Source organism: Leuciscus leuciscus, assembly GCF_965113295.1.
Source record: "Leuciscus leuciscus genome assembly, chromosome: 17".
NCBI lineage: Eukaryota > Metazoa > Chordata > Actinopteri > Cypriniformes > Leuciscidae > Leuciscus > Leuciscus leuciscus.
Window position 1 is genome coordinate 23,689,651 of NC_138741.1, and position 24,765 is coordinate 23,714,415.

The 24,765-nt window shown below is 35.9% G+C and overlaps 2 protein-coding genes across 3 annotated transcripts in view; both read left to right on the forward strand.

Moving 5' to 3' along the window:
* The first annotated feature begins 791 nt into the window (after nucleotides 1-791).
* Nucleotides 792-14,772, forward strand: fyna (FYN proto-oncogene, Src family tyrosine kinase a). Of its 2 annotated transcripts, none has more exons than XM_082143140.1 (13): nucleotides 792-991; nucleotides 2,548-2,650; nucleotides 3,159-3,415; nucleotides 3,896-3,992; nucleotides 5,093-5,191; nucleotides 5,374-5,477; nucleotides 5,978-6,127; nucleotides 6,222-6,386; nucleotides 6,594-6,773; nucleotides 9,137-9,213; nucleotides 9,325-9,478; nucleotides 10,289-10,420; nucleotides 13,167-14,772. In XM_082143140.1, exons 3-13 carry the CDS (start codon nucleotides 3,169-3,171, stop codon nucleotides 13,373-13,375), a joined length of 1,614 nt encoding a protein of 537 aa, XP_081999266.1. In that variant the 5' UTR covers nucleotides 792-991; nucleotides 2,548-2,650; nucleotides 3,159-3,168; the 3' UTR covers nucleotides 13,376-14,772. The 2 variants fall into 2 exon arrangements, with proteins under 2 accessions (XP_081999266.1, XP_081999265.1); XM_082143139.1 differs by having other exon boundaries at nucleotides 2,548-2,635.
* A 1,623-nt stretch (nucleotides 14,773-16,395) lies between these two features.
* Nucleotides 16,396-24,765, forward strand: part of LOC309479186 (uncharacterized protein) — a 43,484-nt gene continuing 35,114 nt past the window's right edge. Inside the window, exons 1-13 of the mRNA XM_082143141.1 lie at nucleotides 16,396-16,715; nucleotides 17,973-18,173; nucleotides 18,264-18,368; nucleotides 19,278-19,295; nucleotides 19,403-19,507; nucleotides 19,684-19,800; nucleotides 19,984-20,088; nucleotides 20,303-20,413; nucleotides 20,878-20,997; nucleotides 21,086-21,205; nucleotides 21,295-21,324; nucleotides 21,578-21,604; nucleotides 22,720-24,636. Of these exons, the coding sequence (XP_081999267.1) occupies nucleotides 16,697-16,715; nucleotides 17,973-18,173; nucleotides 18,264-18,368; nucleotides 19,278-19,295; nucleotides 19,403-19,507; nucleotides 19,684-19,800; nucleotides 19,984-20,088; nucleotides 20,303-20,413; nucleotides 20,878-20,997; nucleotides 21,086-21,205; nucleotides 21,295-21,324; nucleotides 21,578-21,604; nucleotides 22,720-24,636 (2,995 nt within the window). The 5' untranslated portion in view covers nucleotides 16,396-16,696. The remainder of the gene's footprint in view (nucleotides 16,716-17,972; nucleotides 18,174-18,263; nucleotides 18,369-19,277; nucleotides 19,296-19,402; nucleotides 19,508-19,683; nucleotides 19,801-19,983; nucleotides 20,089-20,302; nucleotides 20,414-20,877; nucleotides 20,998-21,085; nucleotides 21,206-21,294; nucleotides 21,325-21,577; nucleotides 21,605-22,719; nucleotides 24,637-24,765) is intronic.

Genomic DNA, 24,765 nt, shown 5'->3' on the forward strand with positions numbered 1-24,765 from the left:
AAGGTAAAAAGTCAAACCAACCCAGAGAATTATAATTCATAAAGTGTGATGACTTGCCCCAACCTGACATTTATGAAAAAATTCCCTTGTCCTAAAAACACATTAATTTGAAACCTTTTAGTTAAATGATTTGCATAAGCATGCATTTATGCTACTAGGATAATCACTTTTGGCAGGCGATAAACTGAAAAGTTTCACTTTTCATTTCTAATTGAAAGGGTTAGTTCACCCAAAAATGAACATTTTGTCATTACTATATCTCACCCTCAACTTGTTCCAAACCTGTAGCCTGTGAGTTTCTTTCTTCTGCTGAACACAAAAGAAGATATTTTGAAGAATGTTGGTAGCTAACCAGAAAGTTGACGGCACCCACTGACTTCCATGGTATTTTTTTTTCTTACTTTTTCTTACTTTTCTTTCTTAAAACTCATACAGGTTTGGAACAAAGTAAGGGTGAGTAAATGATGACATTTTTTTGGGGGGGGGGGGGGGGGGTGAACTAACCCTGTAAGAGTGTCTAGAAAAGCAGGTGTAGCTCACAACATGCATGGATTAGAAAAAAAAAAAGTTTTTTTGAATTAAATGATTGGTGTCTCACAGGTTGTCGACGATTACAGAGAGATTTGCGGAGCATGACCAGACAGCTCTTGTTTTCCTATAGTTACACAGCTGTGCCCACGCTGCATAGTAGAAGCAAGAAAGGACCATCGAGGAGGCAAAATATGCGCGCGCACGCACGCAGGCGTCTTCTGCGCCAACGGATTGGCTGAAGGTCCTGTCAATCACACCCTCGGTTCCCCAGAGAATCCGCCTCAGCAACGCCATCATCTGTTACACTCGGCGACAGGAGCAGCCTGAGCCGTCAGGGCCAATGTTGTTATTTTCATAATTCACCGAGATTTAATTAATAGAAAAAGCTGTCTGCAAATGACCTATTTCCGATTCTCTCTTTGCGGTGAAATACAAAACACTTCAGGCGACCCCTCTCTTGGTAAGCATTTTTGATGGTCTTGCGTTTTTGATACACGATTTGTATCCAATGGATATTGTGGTTAATGGAAATGATGGGAGATGGAGGCATTATAACGCCAGTGCGAGCGGGCTAACCATAATGCGTTCGCTTTATCGGCCGCATGGTATTTAGGGATGTTTAAGATCGAGCATGAACCGTTTTGTGTAGGGATGGTGTGATGCTTTTGCTCCGAAGCGCTCGTCTCTGGCAGTGGGATTGATGCGCAGCAGAAAAAGCCTTACGTGCACAATTGAATGGAAGAATAAGGCCTCTGTCACTAGACAGTAGTCATCTTATGTTAGAATGAAATCATACAGTAGCCCTTATCAGGGTTTACAATCTCCACACACACATATTTGTGTGACTTAACGGATTTTATTTTTCAGTACAATCTGTCTATTGATGTTTTGATGGTTTTATGTCTATTTGAATGTATATGCAGTGGATATCAGGCACTAAAAGCCATTTTCCCCTCTTATTGCTTGGTTTATGCATTCAGAATTATAAATACAGGGTTATCATGGTCATGGAAAACCTGGAAAAATCTGGGTATTTTAAAATAGTCTGGAAAAGTAATAAACAGTCAAAAGTCATGGAATTGTTTCTAGTGTACATTTGTTTCTCAGGTTTTGCTTTGAGTGCCAGAAAGACAAATCCTTCATTTAGCCGCATTCAAATATTTTTGAGACTTATACAACTATAGTTTGAATTTCTTAATTTAAAGGATTGGTACCTGAAATCCTCACAGCAACCTCTGTAAAAAAAATATTTGCGCAGTAATCATGAACAGAGAAGAGAGAAATTCGTGAGTAAATGATGATAGAATTTTTATTTTTGGGTGAACTATCCCTTTAAGATATGTTCTTGGTTTCATGAAATGTTTATGTTGTGATGAGTATAAAAGTATGTAACTTTATGTTTTTTTAAGGGATGTAGATAAAACAATAGCCTAGTTCTTTGAATATATTTGCTATAAGGTCTGTGGTTGAGACTTGAGAAACTTTTCCTTGTTCAACAAAAGCATGAATGGCTCTTACTCCCGATGAATGTTTTCTCGAGATTAAAGGGTGTTAAAGGATAAAATGTGCAATTTATACAAAAATAAGTCCTTAAAGGGATAGTTCACCCAAAAATGAAAATTCAGTCATCATTTACTCACCCTCAGATTATTCCAAACCTGTTTCTTTCTTCTGTTGACCTAAAAAAAATATAGATTTTGAAGAATGTTGGTTTTGGTAACTAGACAGTTGAAGTATGCACCCATTGACTTTTTTTATAGTATTTTATTTCCATTCTATGGAAATCAATGGCTACCATAAACTGACTGGTTAACAAAACCAACATTCTTCAAAATGTATATTTTTTTAGTTCAACAGAAGAGAGAAACTCATACAGGTTTGGAACAACACAAGGGTAAGTAAATTATGACAAACTTTTCATCTTTGGGTGAACTATCCCTTTAAGTATTCCATATAGTTCCTTGGAAGTTGTTTGCAAATAAACCGATGTCTCTGGCTCTTGTTTTGCCCACTCAGGCTCAGGAGCAAATCGTAGATGTTTTCACCCCATCTTTAATTGAATGGAATGCGAATACTCCACTGTGGTAGCCCAGTGCTCGCCTTGGTATGTTTGTTGAATGTATGTTTTCATTTACTTTCTGCATGTGTTACATTTCAAATCTTCGGTCAAAACAAGCTACTCATAATAACATTTGTTAATCATGATGTTCTACAGACTAGAAAAATAGCTTCGGTAGCATACTAGTAGTTAATAGTAAATGTGATTGTGACAAGTTATTATGCTATTTGATGCAAATAAGATGAAATGAATCACAAACTCAACTCAATGAGTGAATGGCTCATTTATTTGTTTTCACTGTAATTATACAGATTTTTTGTTGTTGTTGCTAAAACCCAAGACGTCTTGCTGAATCACTGGTCGAATACGTTCTTTTTTTATATACCTTTCAAGTAATTACTTAGGGGTATTTGTTTACTTCCAGCCAGTTGTTCTGAATATGAACCTGAACCTCGTCTTTAATATGGCTCACTTGATTAGATTCAAACCAATAAAATGTCAAACAGAGGTCAATATGTCATTGTGTCTGTTAATGAATGTTCATTTATGCTCTTTCTTCACCACAAAGAATATAGATAATGGGCTGTGTGCAATGTAAGGACAAAGAGGCAACCAAACTCACGGACGAAAGAGAAACTAGTGTCTCACAGCATGCTGGATATCGATATGGGGCTGATCCGACACCTCAGCATTACCCTAGCTTTGGAGTCACCACAATACCCAACTACAACAACTTCCATGCGCCTGTCAGTCAAGGAGTGACTGTGTTTGGTGGAGTGAACTCTTCTTCACACTCAGGAACGTTGCGATCCCGGGGTGGAACAGGTAAAATGAGGCACTTTACTGTTCTGGCACTCGGAACAGAAAGTGAAATATCTTCATCATGACATAAAAATCATCTTATTTATTACTCATTTTTAGTTTTGTTGTTCCCGTTGGATTGGTCCATATCATTCCAAAAAAAAAAAAAAAAAAGTTTGTCTTCTGGTTAAGTTTCTGAAACTTTTCTTTTTAGCTGACATCACCAAGGCCTCTTAATAAAACATTCTGGTATCAAGCATGCACATTTTTTGTGATCCAATCAAATTTGATGGATAAAAGTCCATCAAGTCCTGGCCCACTGTTTTATTTGGAAATATCTAACAGAAGTAAAATGAGTTGTGAATACCGCATAATGTTGACTGTTTTAAAAAAAACTATTTCTACTTTGAAGCACATTGTTGAGACATTGTAATATTTCTATAAAACTATGTATTGTTTTAGTCTTTGTCAGAATGCTGATGTTATTTGACACTTACTTTGCAGGAGTAACACTCTTTGTAGCACTTTATGATTATGAAGCAAGGTCAGAGGATGACCTCAGCTTCAGGAAAGGGGAAAAGTTCCAGATTCTAAATAGCACGTGAGTTTATAGAACATTTTATTTATAAAAAAATAAAGACTTTTCATCAGGATACTACTGAACCCTGCAGATGACGTGGTGAAAACAAAAATGTATATCGTGGCCACGAATGAACAATTAATTCCCATGACTTACTGATAACATCAGGACGTTTTACTAATTAATTCCCTCGTTTTAAGTAAATCATGTGCACAATATAATAATTTGTTCCCTCGTTTTACTAAATCGTGCGCACAATATAATTTGTACCTTTGTTTTGCTAAATCGTGCCGACAATATAATAATTTGTTCCCTCGTTTTACTAAATTGTGCGCACAATATAATAATTTGTTAATCTGTTTTAGTTAAATCAAAACGAGGGAACGAATAAGTACAACGTGGCCACAATTTACTAAAACGAGAAAAAAAATCTTAATTTGTGGTCATGATATATATATTTTTGTCCGCATGGCATGTGCAGGGCTCCGTTGGATACTGTTTGAAATATTAACTTAAAATGTTTTTCATGTACACTGCTGTTTAAAAGTTTGGGGCAGGCAAGATTTTTTCCCAGTAATTTTTTAGTCTTGTGCTCTGCAAGACTGCATTTATTTGACAAAAAAAGCCATTTGATTATTTGATTTAACATTTTTAAGTCATTAAAAGCAGTATAACTGTTTTCTACTTTAATTTATTCTAAAATGTAATTTATTCTTGTGATGCGAATTTTCAGCATCATTACTCCAGTCTTCAGTGTCACATGATCCTTCAGAAATCATTCTAATAAGCTGATTTGCTGCGCAAGAAATTTTGAAAAAGAGTTCAAAAAAGTGTTTTGCTGCTATATTTCTGTTGAAAAAGTGATGGATTCTTTGGTCAATAGAAAGTTAAAAAGAACAGCATTTATGTGAAATATAAATATTTTGTTACATTATAAATGTCTGTCACAAAATCTTACCCCAGACAGTAGTGTTTCTGCACATTACCTCTTGGGAACACAAAAATGGGATTTTATATGTGTATTATAGAACAGCCAGTTTCCTTCTAAATAATTGAAACTTTACCCAGTGGAAATGTATTCATTGTTTATTTGTTCTCTTGCACCTGTTGCCATATATCAGGGAAGGAGACTGGTGGGAGGCCCGCTCTCTCACTACAGGTGGAACAGGATACATACCCAGTAATTATGTGGCTCCAGTGGACTCCATACAGGCAGAAGAGTAAGTTCCATTTTAGTACCAAAATAGGCTAAATGAAATATAAATAGGAGGACTGTCTAGAAGAACAAAGTCTGTTTTTTGCATTACTCTAAGAAGTATTTTCATTGGGGCAAGCACAATAACATAACTTTGTCATGTGGTCATACTGTTAACTAAAGTAAACACTGTGTATCCCTTTGTAGTTGGTATTTTGGAAAACTAGGCCGTAAAGATGCAGAAAGGCAACTGTTGTCGAATGGAAATCCCAGAGGCACATTCCTTATAAGGGAGAGTGAGACCACGAAAGGTAATTTGCCTTTGCCCAAACCCATTCACAGATACATTACCATTACAGAGTTTATGTGAAAAGAAGTCTCTTATGTTCACCAAGGCTGCATTTATTTAATTAAAAAACACAGTAAAAACAGTAATATTGTAAAATATTGTTACAATTTCAAATAACTGTTATATTTTAATATATTTTAAAATGTTGAAAACAGTTGTGCTGCTTAGTATTTTTGTGGAAACTGTGATACATCTTTTCAGAATTCTTTGAAGAATAACCAATTCAAAAGATCAGATCTTTTATAACTTTTGCAGTCTTTGCATTGACACTTTTGATCAATTTAATGCATCCTTGCTGAACAAAAGCATTCAATTCTTTCAGAAAAAAACTTTCTGACTCCAAATATTTGAACAGTAGTGTACTTTAGTTTTGCAAACTTTACATGTTCTTCTCTGAATTATAAACTGATATTTGAGACTCCTGTACTATCCTAATTTCCTGTTCACTCATGTTTATTCCAGGAGCGTATTCCTTGTCCATACAGGATTGGGATGAAACTAAGGGCGATCACGTGAAGCATTACAAGATACGCAAGTTAGACAATGGAGGATATTACATCACCACTAGAGCTCAATTTGAAACTCTGCAGCAGCTTGTGCATCATTATTCTGGTAAGTTTGTATTCAATTCTGAATATGAAAATGAGTTGATCATAAATGATAACAAGACAGTACAAATACATGCTATTAATATCTCTGCATTCAGCCCGGGCTGCAGGACTCTGTTGCCGTTTAATAGTCCCGTGCCATAAAGGCATGCCCCGCCTCGCCGACCTGTCCGTCAAAACCAAAGATGTATGGGAGATCCCACGGGAGTCACTTCAGCTCATCAAACGATTGGGGAATGGACAGTTCGGAGAGGTCTGGATGGGTAAGAGATTAGCTTAACCTCATGCCCAATAAAAGAGTTTGATATTCATGCATTACTTATAATTCCAGGGGTATAAATCTAGGCCTGTCAGGGAGGCAGAGAACATTTCATCTTGTCAAAAGAAAGCCAGCTGTCTTGGAAGGATTTATGTGTGGTTCCTTTCAAGGGCTGTGTGACTCACTATGAAATCTCGTCTCTGAATGGCAGGCACTTGGAATGGCAATACTAAAGTGGCAGTGAAGACCTTGAAACCAGGCACAATGTCCCCAGAATCGTTCCTGGAGGAGGCTCAGATAATGAAGAAACTGAGGCATGACAAGCTAGTGCAGCTGTATGCGGTCGTCTCTGAAGAACCCATCTACATTGTGACAGAATATATGAGCAAAGGTAGGATTTTGCAAACAGAAGTGCCAAATAAAGGAAGTTCTTTTGAACTTTCGATTCTTCAAAGAATCCTTAAAAATCAACACAGTTTCCACAAATATATTAAGCGGCAATAGATAGCGGCAGAAATTATATATATATATATATATATATATATATATATATATGAAGACTTCAGGTGCAAAAGCCGATATTAAGCGAATGCTCTCCACACATAGTATACATTCATTAAATACTTTCACTCCAAACCCGCTAAATCCCTGCCTCAGCCCAATTAGAAATTCCGGTTCGTTAGCAGAAACCTCTAAATGCCACTTCCCTTTGCCAGAAAAATCCTCTAAGTTTTCAGAACCAATCAGAAGACGCGAATCAAATCATATGATTTCAAAATGAATGATGACGGCGTGCGTATGAGCCAGCTTTCAATTATGTAGCTGCAAGTTTTTATTCTGTTTCAAGAGATTTTTAACTAAACAATATGTTTAGAAGTTTAGAAGAAGTTTATACTAGAAATGTAAATTTTATGACAATGGATTGTTTACATTTGACTAATATCAGTTTAATGTTTACTGATTTAATGCACTTCTTAATGATTAAAATACTTAAGGGGAGACACCCCAGGTGAATAGGAATTTTTTTTTAACTAATAGATATCAGCATGAAACTTCCCCAGTTGATTACTGACATTAAGCCAAATATCTTTTGTATTACAAGTTTTTAGAATATTTATGTTTAAGTATGCAAATTAGATATTATCTCATTAAATATGCACTAATTTGCATATATTTCCAGAAGAGAAATCTGAACATTGGATAAAGCCAGATTCAAAATTCTTGTTTCATTTTGTTGACATATTAGAGTCAAAGGTTTTTACAGAGGGGATTTTGGATATCTCTTTTTATCATAGATAGGAATACAACTTGAAAGTTTGGTGTATGTAAGTGCTGCTGAAGTGGAGATTTCTGTCTCAGAGTATGAGAAAAAATACATTTTGAGAAAACGGCCTTTAAAGATTTGTATTGTAAAAATTCATACTTTTTTTATTGGAAACAACTATTTACAGACACAATATCTTATCAAATCATTAGCAACACCAATACAAACCACCTAAAACACCAAAACTTATAACACAGCATTTATGGCCTTCAACTGAACACAACCCCCTAAAAAAAACAGTCAATAACACACACAAATCAGAAATTGACATCAGCCAATGAGATTTAGCTTTTAGAGTTAAATGCCCCATTGTACTTTCATGATTGGTTGCTGATAAAAAAAAGAAATGACCATATTTGGATCTGACAACACTGTACAGGAGAGAGAGAGCTTTCCAACGGTATATGTGATGACAGGGTGCAGACAGCGATCGCGGAGCGGCATGTTGATTTAGAACGCCAACTTTTGTTGAATTTAGGAGAAATCTACAGACGTAAATAGACAAAGTGTAGTAAAATAAAGACCGAAATGTGTATTTAGGACTTTTTTTCACCACAAATCTGAAAGAAGACATGTTATTGAAGACAAATAGCCCAAAATCTCAAAATTGACCAGTGAAAAAAACACGATGTTTTTTCCTGCCGTGTCTCCCCTTAACAGTATAATTTTTTATAGTTATTAATTTATTCTTTTTGATTTATTTTAATGCATCATCATTTTATATTTATTTTTTCATATAGATTATTATATTTTAAATATAATATTAGATATTTTTAATTTTTAGCATAGTGTATATGGTGTAGTTATTGTATAAAGTCTTCTGTTTGTTGTTGTTGTTTTGTCATTATGGTTATACTGTGTGAATTATAATTTTTTTGACTATATTTTTGAGCCTTTTACCTTTATTCAGAAAGGACAGTGAAGAGGGACTGGAGAGAGATAGGGTGGGATCGGGAAACGGCCGCGGGTCACATTCGAACCTGGGTCCCCTGTGAGCACTTGGACCTGAATAGGATACGGACGTGACAGTAGTGATTTTGCAACTCTTTACTATGTCTTGTCCAAACAGGTGGACTTAGAGGTTTTTGCAACAAAAGCACACATGGACTTGCTGGTTTGCAGCAAGACAATCAAATTTGCTAAATATCAATGAATAAGTGAATTTTGATTCAATGAAAGGTTATTAGTCCGCTATTAAAATGCCTATTTTAAAAAAGACTTTCATTGCCGTTAAAGTGAAATTACTGAATAAAAAGCCTAATAAAAATGCTCATTTAAAAGAAAAATGTCAGATGGACTTAGAGGTTTTTGCATCTGAAGTCTTCATATATATATATATATATATATATATATATATATATATATATATATGAAGTTTTGTTTCGTTTGAAGTTGAAGGTTTGTTCACACATATTTTTATGGACTTTCAGGAAGCCTGCTGGATTTCTTGAAGGATGGTGAAGGACGTGGGCTTAAATTGCCAAATTTAGTTGACATGGCTGCTCAGGTTTGTAAAATGTTTTGATACCCATAATCATTACAGGTATCTGGTATCAGAAAGCACTTACCTAACCCCAGGACATTTAAATATTCCTTTGCTTGCACACTCCTCTTTTAGGTTGCTGCAGGCATGGCTTACATTGAAAGGATGAACTACATCCACAGAGATCTGCGGTCTGCCAATATACTTGTTGGTGATAGCTTAGTGTGCAAGATTGCAGATTTTGGACTGGCCAGACTAATAGAGGACAATGAATACACAGCACGACAAGGTGAGGTATACGATTCCAAATCAGGCTTAGCTACTCTGTCTTTATAGACTTAGTTAACCCTCTATGGTTTCCTTCACTTTACACTTCACACTGACCATTCAGAGAAAAGTACAACAGACTGCATTATTGGACTTAAAAGATCAGAGTTTATTAAAACCATTAATATGCTGTTTTTAAGTCATACGGTACTCAGTTTTTGCTTTTTTAGCACGTTTTTCCTTCTTCACCTGGATTTTTTTGTTCACAGATCACAGTCTAACATAGTTTTACAACATAGTTTTACAGTAAACTGAAATTTTTTTAATGTTACCATATGGTAAATTTTTCAATAATCCAATTACTCATTGGCCGTTTAAAAAATGTTTTTTATAAATATTGCCGTCACTTGTATTACTGTGTTTGTTATTTATTTATTCATTGAAAGTGTTTATAGCAATACAATAGTTTTTATGCATAGAAACACAAGTATTCATTAAATGTGTTTATTAAAACATACAATTAATATATATCATTTGTTTGTAGGCAGTTCCAAATTAATAAATATATTAATTCATAAGAGTTTTATTTTTTTACCATGGTTTGTTCCCATGTGGGAACATTTTCAGCATGGCAACCTCTCAAAAGTAATTGAGATGACGTGGCCATTTAGGTCATATAATAAATGACTGAGCAGCGTTTTATCCACTAATGTTTGTTTCCTTATGCACATATTCAACAGAGTTAAATCTGCAATTTCACTGGGAACATTGCCCAGTTCACAAGTAGGCCACATTTCGAGATCAGATCCATAAATCCAGTGTTCTGTTTTAGGTGCCAAGTTCCCAATCAAGTGGACGGCTCCGGAGGCAGCGCTCTATGGAAGGTTTACTATCAAGTCAGATGTGTGGTCGTTTGGAATACTCCTCACAGAGCTGGTCACCAAAGGACGCGTACCTTATCCAGGTGAGCTCTGATGGTGGAAGGAACATTCTTAAATCATTAACACTAGCTGCGTTTACATGGACACTTATAATCGGATTGACGGCTCAATCGGACTAAAAAACCTTCATGTAAACACCTTAACTGATCCGATTGAGCTCGATCCGAATGAAATTTCGATCAGATTTTATCCCTTTTGTAATCCGATCGAGAGAACATGTAAACACTTGATCGGATTGAAAACCGAAACTGAAAGGACTGCGCATGTGCAATGACGTTAACTAGCGTAATGACGTATGACGCGCGGAACGAGCTGTTCTTCCTGTTTAATAAAGTGTCATATAAATAAGTTTCCCGTCATTCTAAAATTCTCATTTCACTCGCGCGTCTGTGAAGTGAAGCAGGACAACGTCCCACCAGTCCTTGTTTTGGATTCTCATCCACAGACGACTGGTTTTGGCCGCGGGGAGGGGCATTTTTACTGCGTGATCAATAAGCAGCACGGCAAAACGGTTAATATGCTCTAAATTATGACCAGAGACGAATTAATATTACGTAAAGAACCAATAGAGGAGAATATTTATGCGTGAAAAGCGGGAAACTCTGTATATTCGTGCGGTGTGCGCATGTCAAAACATCAGATCCGATTTGAAACTTGTGACATATAAACGCGCACATCAACCCGATTACTTTATTTATCATTTATGTAAACACCTTGTTCGGATTCATCAATCGGATTGATTTCATTCCGATTGTGTCCATGTAAACGTACTGACTGACAGCAACTGACAAAAATGACCGGAATTCATTCATTTTCATTGAAAGTTTGCCATTTGATGCAAGACAAATTCTTAAAGGGATCATTTACAAAAAAAATTGAATTCTATCATCCTTTACTCACACATGTCATTCCAAACCTGTATGAACACAAAAGAAGATATTTTTAAAAATGTCTCAATGTCTCCTTAGTTATTACCAAACTTTTCTCAATCCAAATGAATCCAATCTGATTCTGAAAGTTTTGCAATTGTATTCATATATTCGTTTACATGTATTCTGAATAAAACTTAAGCGCATGCGCACTGCCCATCTCTGTGTTCAGAACAATAAACCCACCGCGATAATGTCACTGATCTACCATGAGTATGTCATTTTTTGTCATTTTTGCCTTGATGACATATCTAAAAAGAATGCTGACATATGTTAGAAGAGGATGTTTTTTTAATCAAATATTTAGTCTCCTCCACTGATCAGTTCACAAGACCTAAATAAACGTTCATGCACTGCACGTTCATAAGATGTAAAAGCGTTTGTAAACCTCAGAGATCTTATTATAAAAGGGCTATGGTAAACATACGCAGCACTGCACAAAGTATTTTTGAATCTGATTGAGGCCCCGTCCACACTACTGCATTTTCGTTTAAAAACGGAGACCTTTTGCTACGTTTGCACCTCCTGTCCACACTAAAACGGCAAAAACGGAGACCCAAAACGGAGAAGTTTAGAAAAACGCTGCCGACCCGTTTTTCGTTTTGAATCTCCGGAGGGCGTTTTAGTGTGGACGGGTCAAAACAGAGGACTTTAGAAACGATGACGTAGTAGAGGCTCACGCTCGGCTCTATGATTGGGTGTCATCAGTCATGGCGTATAGCTTTGCTAGCAGCTTTTGTGCAAGTAAATTCTGCATTTTACAATGCTATAACTGCCTACATGCGCCGGAGGCAAGCTATCATTTGAGCGATCTGTGACAATTCCCGTGTGCAGCGGCAGTATCGACCGTACATGGAGCGTCGGGTTTGGGTTAACCCGGGAAGAACCAGCGCATGGTGGGATAATTTTATCAATGAAGTTGTGTTTACACCGGCACGCGCATGCCCAGTGTTGGTGAATGGTCACGTGATCCGCGTTTTCAGTCGTTTTAATGTGGACGGAGATCAATTCTAATACGCAGCTAAAACGCTGGTGTGGACGGAGATCGTATTCGTTTTAATTCTCTGTTTCTAAACGAAAACGCTGTAGTGTGGACGGGGCCTGAGAGAATATTTGAATTCAAAGTTTACATGCTTATTTTTGAGCAAATTATTTAAGGTCTACGCCACTCTTTTTACCCGATTGAAATTTTATTCAGATAAAGCTCATTCGGATCGATGGAGGTGTTTACCGAAGCCAAAATATCCCAATAACGGTAGTTGAGGTGGAGCGGCGGTATAAAGGTCCCACTCAATCGCAAGCACAGCTGTCAATCATGATGTGACACCCCGTTTTTATAGCATTTTTAACTTATTAGAAAAATAAACACTTGAACATACGTCTGCGTGATAAGAACTACCTAAAATGACAGAAACCAACTTTGGAAACAAAATTATTTGAAGTGTAATCATTTTTTTTTTAAAGGTTTATGACCTATACTGCAGCCAGCCACCAGGGGGCGATTGAAATGCTTTGGCTTCACTTTTCAGGACGTGTGCGGCACACTTGTTTACATGAAGCCTTTTTATTTAATCTGATTGAGCCATCATTCTGATTACTAAAGGATTATTTTGGTGCATGTAAACGTTGGACCCCATAGACTTGCATTGTATGGACAAAAACAGTTATCTTCTTTTGTGTTCCACATAAGTTAGAAAGTTTGGAAGGTTTTTGGGTGAACTATCTATCTTTAAAAGAATGAATAAATGAATGAAGTACAACACAGCCTCATACAGGAATTTAAGGGCCCCGCAACTTTCTTTTCCAGTTAAAGAGCACATGCTTTGCATTTGTCCCTCAGGCATGAACAACCGGGAAGTCTTGGAGCAAGTAGAGCGTGGTTACAGGATGCCCTGCCCCCAGGACTGTCCCAGCTCCCTGCATGAGCTCATGCTCCAATGCTGGAAGAGGGACCCCGAGGAGCGGCCCACCTTTGAGTATCTGCAAGCCTTCCTGGAGGATTACTTCACTGCCACTGAACCACAGTACCAACCCGGGGACAACCTCTAAACACATTGCTCCAGAGTACAGAGAGTGCCACAAAAGACTGCCCTTCAAAAGACTGATCGAAAGAGCGTTTGAAAAGAAAAGCTTCCAGGTTTTGTGCCATCTCAATGACCCAATGTCTGACACAATCCATCTTCCATCGAACAAAGGACATGCAATCGCATTATATCTGTCAGTAAAGCCAAAAATAGTGTTCTGTGGAGAGACATCAGTCATGAATAATGATAAGAATGGCTTGTTTGTATGTAGTGTAAATAGTGTGTTTAGTTTTCCCTTGTATTTGGCTTGTTTTATTACTTTTTATAATGCTGTTTTGCGTTCTTATCCAGGCCGAGAAAGAATCGACGCTGTGAGGAAAGCATGAACAACAGAGGCGGCATCAAACATTTTAAAATTTACAATGATTCTGGAAATCATTCTTAGACACTTCCAGTGGGATGTTGAACAGCCTCTTTTAAATATTAAAGGAAATCTGTCAATTGTATATTAAATTAACTGTACGTGTCAAAACACTCCCGTTTTGCATAGGTAGCATTTCTGACACAGTGACTTTCACAGAGGGTAATGATGTCCGCACTGGTTTTAGTGAGTTTGCTGGGCCTAATTATTTTGCACCTGCTTTTAGCAAGCGCTCAGTGTCTCTCTTTTGTTTTCTGCTTCTTAGAATGAGTGCATTTTCTATTTAGTCACTTTGGATTAACAATAGAGCAATGTATGTATCAGAATAGTATGAGACCAAGTGGGCATTATGCTTGACCATACTGGCATCTTTCCTGCAAATAAGATAAAATGACTGCTAACATCCTTACTGTTGTGAGAGAAAATAAAAGGAGTCCATTAAATGTATCTCACAATATCATGCATTATAAAATAACACGACTAAATACGTAGAGAAATATTATAAAATGGTAGAATTCCACTCGAGATAACTCATTGCTGGTCTGCTTTGTTTTTGCCCCTCATTTTGTCCTTCATGATAAAATGATACGTGTGTCTGAATATTCATTATTGGGTCATTCTTTCATTTTTTGTCACATTTAAGAAGGGACAGACCTCTCAGTAAACATACTTACTGTAAGTCGAAGATACTTTCACATATTCTCATTGCGGCAATATCGGCATGAGCCATTTTCCAAGAGCGGTTATTCACCTACTGTTCAAAAACTATTCAGTGTTGATTACCAGACAATATTTTGGAAAGAATAATGTGTTCAAATGAGGGCTGCTTTTATCTGGGCCTATGATTTAAATTATGTACTGCATTTGTGTTAAAATCCAACCTTATAATTTTCACATTTATTTTTGTACCATCTATATTTGGATTAATTCATAAATATTGTGTTTATTTAATTTCTTTGTTTCATTTATGCACAAACATTTTTAGAATAAAGTGTCATTCAAATCCATTTCTCCTTTTCCTTTTTTTTCCCACCTGACATTCAATTTTAATTGAATATCTTTTTTGTTAAGATTGGGAGGTACTCCAAGATTCTCTACATTTTATCTAACATTTTATCACAATTTTAAGTTTTTAGATTTAACATTTATGCGAAAAAGTGGTCATGTTGATATTCTTAATTCATATTGATGCATTAACACATTTTAGATGATAAAACAGTAAATATAATGTTAACGTATATGGACACTTTCTGGCTGTCAAACGTTAGTGGCCACTTTGCTTTACATTTACATTTTTTATATTATAAGTTTGTGTTAATTACATAAACTCTTGTCATTCAAAAGTTTCGGGTTGGTAAGATGTTTTATTGTTTTTGAAAGAATTATCTTATGCTCAACAACGCTGCATTTACTTGATCAAAAACGCAGTAAAAACAGTAATACTGTAAAATATTATGATGCCTTTACACGTGCTGTCGGAATTATCATAAATACTAGTTTCCTAGTTACAAATTTGGACATGAACACCCTCTCAAGTCAAAAATGGAATGCGATGATCTCGTAATCACGACATCCGAAGTGGTAAGTAGGAAATTTCCAATAATTTTCAACACGTGAAGGCAGTATTAGTCTTTAGTTAGTGTCACATGATCCTTCAGAAATCATTTAGCTGATTAAGTGCTCAAGAAACATTTATTATTATAAGTGTTGAAAAGTAAGTCTTGTACTGCTCCATATTTTTGTGGAAACTGTTATTAAGCTAAAAAAAACCCCACACATTTACTTTAATTAGATTTTTTTTTTTTACTTTTCACTTTTGATCAATTAGGCCTAAATGCATCCTTGCTGAACAGAATATATTTTTTTTTTTTAATTTTTAATTTTAAATAAAACGTACCCCAAACTGTCAAACAGTAAAGTACATTTTAAAATGTGTGTATCATTTTAATCATTTAAACAACTGTATGTTTGCAAGCAGGCAGCAACATGTCCGTGCTCATCTCTATATTGCTGCCACCTTCAGCAATTGCAATTCTGTAATTCCCTTCATGTCCAGCGGAGGGCCACTGCATTCCAGCCAAAACATGTCGATCCGTGCCACAGATCCACATCTCAGCTAGTTTGTTGTTCCCTAGTTAAAAATAGGAGTAATGCCATATATTTCAGATCTGTTCTACGAAATCACAAATGAAACCATATGCAGTGAGATTTAAATAAAGAGTGCTATTTGGGAGCATGAATAATTTTAAATAAAATGTAATAGATCCCAATACCATTTAGTCTAAATTAAATAAACACTTCAGTTTGGAAACAAATTATTGGGTAAATTACTGTAGAGACGCAATATTACATACTATGCAGCGATGTCGTTGATGGCACATGCATTAAATGAATGATATGTTGTGAAATACCAAAAAGCAATGACTTTACAGTCTGTGAACATGCAACTGTCAACTTTTCTTTTGCTCCCTGTAGTTCACACCCCCTACCGCCTAAAAAGGCAAGAGAGAGTGCAGCTGGTAAACCCTACACTGTCTAAGAATAAACCAGGCTTGCAATGGATAAGGTTACCCTGAAGCACCCCAGCACTTTTCCCGTCCCACACCCATGTGAGGCACCAATAACATGGGCTAAATTACCAGCACCTATTTGCTGCGCCCCCTGCCTGAGCCTGAACTCCCCTGTTTACGTCCCTGACCTAACATCCCATTCTCCCACAGCCATGATCCCAAATCCGACACTTTGAAAACCCTCATCCCACTTTTCTCACAAGATTGTGAGGTTTCACCCCTGGATTGGATGGGACAACAAAGAGGAACATCATTTAATGAGTTGGATTTAACATCAACTGGGTGAAACCCGCAAAATAAGATTACACAAGCAAAATCAAAGGACATTCAGCCGAAGAACCACCAGAACTACACCATGGCTCAGGCAACTAAAGGTACTGCAGGTTTTGTACTCATGATCTCTTGCATTAGAATGACAGAGTTTAACAAATAAAAATACACAAAAATACATATTATAATATTTCAGAAATCAGAATAATAAAACATGGAATAATAAAACACTGAACCACAATAAATGCTGTTGTGATGCTATATAAAACTGAACTAACAGCTCAGTTGTGATCTTAATGTTTTGATCTGTTGAAACAAATTTGCTGTACTCATGGCATTTATGTAGCTCAGAACATTTCAAGACTAATACAGAGAAGTCTATAATGAACTCATTCATATCCTTTGAAGTGTGTAGATTTATTTAGATTTATGAACTTTATTGGTGATTTAAAAAATAGGTTTTGTGCAGAGCATGCAAACACACATTCACCAAAGTTCAAAGATTTTATATTTATAGATATATTTTTTCAAAGAAATTAATACAATTTATTCAACAAGGATGCTTTAAATTGATCAAAAGTGACAGTAAGGACATATTTAATACCATAAAATATATATATATATATTTCAAATAAATGCTGTTCTTTCAAACTTTCTATTTATCAAAGAAATCCTATACATTTAAAAAAAAAACAACAACAAAGCAGCACAACTGTTTGCAACATTCATAATAATAAGAAATGTTTCTTGAGCAGAAAATCTGCATATTAGTATGATTTCTGAAGGATCATGTGACACTAAGGTCTGGATCATGATGCTGAAAAAACTGTAATTTAATAATATTTCACAATATTACTGATTTTATTGTATTTTTTATAAAATGAATACAGCCTTGGTGAGCGTAAAGACTTCTTTCAAAAATCATACTAACCCCAAACTTTTGAACTTAGTGTGTCATTTTTTGGTGAATCTAGCAAACATGGTTGATATTTGCAATGACAGTTACAATATTAAGACTTTTGGTTAGATAGTTTCTTTGTTTAGTTCATGATGTCATTAAACTCAAGCAGCAGGGAGAAAATAACACAAGATGGAGAAGTGTCTAGACTGCACTTAATGTAAGAGAACAGCTGCAACAAATATCAGTTCGACATTATGGTTCTGTATTTATATAGAAATGAAAAAATATGTAGACATAGTCAATAGAATAGATTAATACAATAGGCATTTAGCAAGCAACCAATGGGTAACATTTTCTCCTGTGTGAATTCAGGAGAATTCAGTCCATTCAGGAGCAAGTTTTTCCAACATTTGCTTTATAGACCATGGTATATGTGTAAAATTCATGCATGTGACTCCAGGTCCAGTGAAGTCCATCCCTCCCACTGCTGTAGATGCTCCGGCTAGGGCAGTGCATCCAGCCTCTCTTACGGCCCGGAGCCATGGAGTTTTACGAATCATGAATCGCCCGGCACAATGGGTTGTCATCCTCACACTTCTGATCTCTTGGTCAATAGCAGGTGTTGTCATGTTCGACTTTGTCAGTGATGATCAGATTGCAAGTGAGTTTAAAATAATTTTCACAATTCCTATTTTATTTACTTGTGCTGGTATTTGATTTGTTGGCTTCACTGTAAACTGTTTTCCTCTAGGCATCGAGGAGTTTGGTTCTGACCCAGTGTTAGCAGTGAACAAGGCCATTGAAGGCATTGAAAACAAGATAAACCACATGAATGATATGTTTAATGATGCTCATGGTATGATTTCATAGTGCACAACTAGTTTCTTTTAGTAGCTATAATTTTCAGATTTTTAAATTTAGTAATTTGTTACTGATGGAATAGTTTAGCCTATTCCTTTCAGTGCAATTACAATGGCTAAAGCTTTCAGTCCTCAAAAAAGAGTGCAAAACAATTAAAGCTCATCATACAAGTAGTCTAAATGACTAGCGTGCTATATTTAAAGTCTTCTAAAGGTATATAGTTGTTTTGTGTGGAAAACAGACCGTCATTATTCACACACAGTTTAATCTTAAACACGAGCATCACATCATTCGGATTCGCGAACGATTCAGACCGTTTCAACCGATTCGCTAAAAAATATTCAAATGATTCATTCATGAAGCGGCCTTGGGCCTTGTCACGTGTACGCGCCAATGAATGAGAGCGAAATGAGGCGGAAGCCAGAGAATAAGGACTTTGATTTTGATCTCTTCCTCACACAAACATTTAATTTGGCTTGAAATATAGCGCGGGAGTCATATTCACTACTTTTTGATACTTTTATGATGCTTGTTTGAAAGCCAATTTCATTGTAATTGCATGCAAACGAGTAAACTTGTTTTGTGGAAGAATAAAATCTGGTTTTGAAGACATGAGGTGAGTAAATAATGACAGAATTTGCATTTTTGACTCAGCCAATCCTTTGATAAATATTATATATATATATATATATATATATATATATATATATATATATATATATATATATATATATATATATATATATATATATATTTGTTGTTGTTTTCAAAAAATGTATTTTTTTATGCCATTATCTCCTCTTCTATTTGGAATACTCCAATTGACTCTCCATCACAGAAATAATATTCAATCCGCAGAAAGCTATTAATTTAGCTGCTGATTCATCTGTTTCTTATCTGACAGGAATATTTAGTGCCGATGGTATGTAAATATATTCATTTATAGCCTTTTATTATTCATAAGCAGTTTAAAACAATATTTATTTAGCATAGGCTTATGTTATATTTAATATGTTGTTTTCCTTACAGGAGATACAGTAGTCACTGAAACAGTGAAATATAGTGGCACTGTATTAGATGAGGTTACAGAATGGATCAGATCGCCAGTGGGCTACTTATTCCACTTATTTGAAGGTACTTGCATTACTGATCGTGCTGAAATATGTGGTTGTTGTTGTTTTTGAAGCTGACATGCAATCAGAGACTCGTGTGCAATAACTCAAGAACATGGTAAAAATAAATTATTAGTTATATTTGAGCATGCCAGATGCACCATTCATTGTCTGTTTAATGCTTTCCATGCTGCATAGACATCCTGAATATATTGCTTGCTCCAGTGGATATGGTCAGTCGAGCTGTTGTGCAAATTTTAAGTGGGATCAAGACCATTACTCAGTATCTTTCAACCATGTTCGGGGGCACTGAAGGTACCGCAAAGCACCAACATTGATTCTTCTCATTATTCTATATAGCCTATACACTCATAATATCTAAATCATCTATAGGCTAAGGTGCATCTTGTCAATATTCCAGTGTGAATTCCCAAAATAAGCACTGATCCTCAGCAATTGGTTGGATTGTTCAATAAAACAATTAATTTTTTAAATCAGGGGATACAGGCATCACTGAAACAGTGAAACTTGGTGGCACTGTATTGGATGAGGTTACAGAATGGATCAGATCCGCGGTGGGATACTTATTCCACTTTTTTGAAGGTACCTACATTGTTGTTGTTGTTCTGAGGGCTGACATGCAATCAAAACCTCATGATGTGCTCTAACTCAGTACATGTTTCAATCAACATTTGAAATTGCCACTGATTCCATTCATAAAGACATAATTAGTCAAATTGGAGTGTTTCAATGAACCATGATTTCAGCTGCTCATGCCAATCACTGATTTCTTTTTAATGCTTTCCATGCTTTATAGACGTCCTGGGTGTAGTGATCATTTATCCAACAGACATGGCGAGTGAAGCAGTTCTGCAAGTTTTAAGTTGGATCAGGACCATTTTTTCAACCATATTCGGAAACCTTGAAGGTATTCTCACATTATTTTAGACATTAAGTGATATAATCTACTCTACTGTTCGAAAATTTTGGGTCAGTAAGATGTTTTTTTATATGCATAAGCTGCACAAATGTTTTCAACCGTGATAAGTAATGTTTCTTGAGCATCAAATCAGCATATTAGAATGATTTATGAAGGATCGTGTGACACTGAAGACTGGAGTAATGATGCTGAAAATTCACAGAAATAAATTACATTTTAAAATATACAAAAAAAAGAAGTAATTTTTAAAAATTTTATAATATTTCGCAATATTACAGTTTTTACTGTATTTTATTTAAATAAATGCAGTCTTGGTGAGCATAAGAGACTTCTTTAAAAACTCTTTCTGACCCCAAACTTTTGAATGGTTATGTATGTATATATATACTGTATATATATGTATGTATATGTATGTATAAAGATCAAATAAATGCACCTTTTCAATATTTCAGCTTGGTTTCCCAAAATGAGCACTGATCCCACGGAACTGGCTGAAATTGTTGTAGAGGAGGCCACAGACGTAAAGAACACTGTCTCTAATTACCTCTCCAGTCTCTTTGCAGGGGACGAAGGTATTGTTCATTTATCAGCTCAAAACATTTGATCTGTGTTTTTTGTCAACACAATTTTAATTTGTGTTATATTATGTCTTTTCCCCAGCTGGTGTTTCTGACATTAGCTTTGATCCCATGAAAGTTGTCACAGACACTGTTGAGGAGTTTACTGACAGGAGGGATATGTTGCTGGCCTACCTCTCAAACATGCTCATGGAAGACAAAGGTATCCATATTATTAAGTATATCGCAATTCTATGCTTGTATCTAAAAAATTAATTTCTCTTTAAGTATCCCTATTGTTCTCTGTTTCAGATGAAACGCCACAAGTAATAAGACGAAAAGGTTTGTGTCAGTATTTATTCACTTGTTGCTGCACTATGAAACTTCGGCCTCTCTATTGCCATCTGTTGTGTTGAAACATAAAGTTGCATGTTGCATTACAAGGTTTCTTTGCTTTGACAATGGGTGAGTTCCCAGATGTCAGCAAGACTTCCTGTTAAAAAAAAATTAAAAAAATATATAGGCTATATATATATATATATATATATATATATTTTTTTTTTTTTAACAAACAATATTCCTAAATCTTCTCCAGGAGAATTTCTGCCACCTATGGAAAAAGGTTAGTAACTGCACATTCTTTAATTTACATAAAAGCTATAGATTAACATCAAAACTAACTTTAGGACTCAAACCTGATCACTACTAAATCAGCATTGAAAAACTTAATAAACAGGACTTTTAATTTGGAAAGGAACGAGAGCATGTGAAAAGGTGTTTTTTATGTAACATATGCAAGATCTTGAATTGACTAAAATTATATTGTTTCCTGACTTGTCGTCATCCCGTATACATTCATCTTTATGCAGAGTTTTGTTGTGTCTTACCATGTTTTCGTCCATTTATTGGAGCGTTTAGAAACCAGTGTTATAAGTTATGTAATATGGCGCATGAAAAGGTCCTGCATGACTGCATACAGGGATGATTGTCATTTATATGTCTGTATATAGTGTGAATGTTAATGTCCTGCACTCTCTCTCACACAGTACTTCATATTATGTACTTTATATTATGTAAAAGTGCTTGCATTTACTTTCTCGAGAATGTTTTAAAAGGAGGTGCATGACATATTTACCAAATACAAAAATAAAAAGTTTTATGTCAAATGCATTTCTTGCTGTTTGATTTCCTGCCCCCCCTTCTTGCGGTGTAGTGCGACGTCTAACCTTCTGTGATACATTCGTCAGTTGATATTCACAAACATAAAGCATGTAGGAGTTCTTACCACCACTGGTATGGCACATGTTGCAAGAATATTGTGACACTCACAATATTAATGCCCTGAGATTTTAAGCTGAGGTTGTGGAGAGAAATAATTTTAATTTGGAGTTGCTGCGCTGAACTCCTGAACTGAAAAAAATGTATACCTTGAATGCAATGCAAGTCACGTTCGATAAAAGCGTCTAAAAAATTCATAAATCTAAATGTTAAAAAGAGTCACAAAATATAAGTATTGAGTTTTGAAGAAAGGGCTAGAAATGGTTCAACTGAAGTTTTTTGTCAGGGTGCAACATGTGCATACTGTCACGGTCATCAATGTGATGTAATGAGTGTAACCAAATTTCCAATCAGAACAACCTGTAATGTCTCGAACGTAAATTGCTAAATGTGTTTTTATCTGCAAATTGAGCTCAATTCTGTCATAAACCTGAATTGAAAAATGACTTCATGAAACAGTTGCAGAAATACTAGGCAAAAAACAGGACCCTACCTATGCTGCCTACATTGCTATGAGATCCACAGTGAAGGAGACTGACAGCACTAAACAGGAACTGAAAGAGGTTGAGGAGGAACATGGTGAGGTGGAAGCTGCTGAAGATAAAACTGAAAAAGCTCAAGCTACCTTGGACGTTAGCGAGGAAGAAGAAACGGCTGAGGACCACACTGATATCACAGTTGAAGACGCTGAAATGTCCTCCGATGTCACGGAGGTTGAAGTTGAAGATATTGTAGATGTTACAGACGAGAAACCTTCGTATTTTCCTGAAGTTATAGATGATGAAACAGCAACTGAAAAGATTGAAGATATCTCTGATTTTGCAGCAGATGAATCAACCGAAATCACCTCTGATGCTTTAGATGTGATGGACAATGACGATATTTCAGATGTTGTTACAGAGGAGGAAGAAGTTACTGAAATTGTTGAAGATATTGCAGATGTTACAGAGGTGGAACCTTCTGATATGCCAGATGTCATAGATGAGGAAACATCAACTGAAAAGATTGAAGATATCTCTGATTTTGCAGAGGATGAATCAATTGAAATTACCTCTGATGCTACAAATGTGAAAGACCTTGACGATACCTCAGATGCTACAGATGTGAAAGACCTTGGCGATACCTCAGATGTTGTTACAGTGGAGGAAGAATTTACTGAAACGGTTGAAGATATTGCAGATGTTACAGAGGTGGAACCTTCTGATATGCCAGATGTCATAGATGAGGAAACATCAACTGAAAAGATTGAAGATATCTCTGATTTTGCAGAGGATGAATCAATTGAAATTACCTCTGATGCTACAAATGTGAAAGACCTTGACGATACCTCAGATGCTACAGATGTGAAAGACCTTGGCGATACCTCAGATGTTGTTACAGTGGAGGAAGAATTTACTGAAACAGTTGAAGATATTGGAGATGTTACAGAGGTGGAACCTTCTGATATGCCAGATGTCATAGATGAGGAAACATCAACTGAAAAGATTGAAGATATTTCTGATTTTGCAGCGGATGAATCAACCAAAATTACCTCTGATGCTTTAGATGTGAAGTACAGTGATGATATTTCAGATGTTGTTACAGAGGAGGAAACATCAACTGAAAAGATTGAAGATATCTCTGATTTTGCAGAGGATGAATCAACTGAAATATCCTCTGATGCTACAAATGTGACAGAAGACATTGAGGATTCCTCAGATAATGCAGTTACAGAGGAGAAAGAAACAACTAAAGAACCAGCAATCAAAACAGCAGAAGATCGTTCTGATGTTACAAACAAAATTGAATCAGATAATACAGATGTAAAGGAAGTTTATGATGTCCCCAGTGTTCATCCCCAGGAGGATGAAGAATCTGAAATGGTTAAAGACACTTCTGATGTCATAGATGAGGAAGAAGAACCTGAAACAGATGAAAAAGAGGGACAAGAAGATCAGCCACCTGAATTGGCTGAAGCTACTCCAGATACCATACGTTTGAAGGAAAAGGAGGAAATGGCAGAACTTGATGATCATGATAAAGTCAATGGTAAGGTTGGTTTAGAAGTGGAAGCCAATGAGGATGATGCTGAAAAGAGTACAAAGGACCTGGAGAATGAGGTAGATGAAGATGAGGTTGAGGTTTTAAAGGAGGAGATTGAAGAGTCTGATCAAACTATCACTGCTGGTGAAGATGACCATGATGACGAAGAGGAGCTTGTCCTTCTTACTGTCCAACACAATGTCACCGACAGAGATGATGAAAATAACAATAACAACGACAGGAAGAGAGATGTCACAAAAAGAGGCCTGAGCAGGAGAAAAAAATCTGAAAGTCATTCCATTGCATCAGACGACCAAGAAGCACACAAGGATCTTCATGAAGAGTCTGACAAAGGTATCGAACAATTTTGTATAATTAACAAATAGGAAAAAGTGATAGTTGATAGGTGGAAACCAATATCTCAATAGATGATCTTAAAAACTAATTTTAAATCACTTACCAATGGAAAATTAATCACTAAAA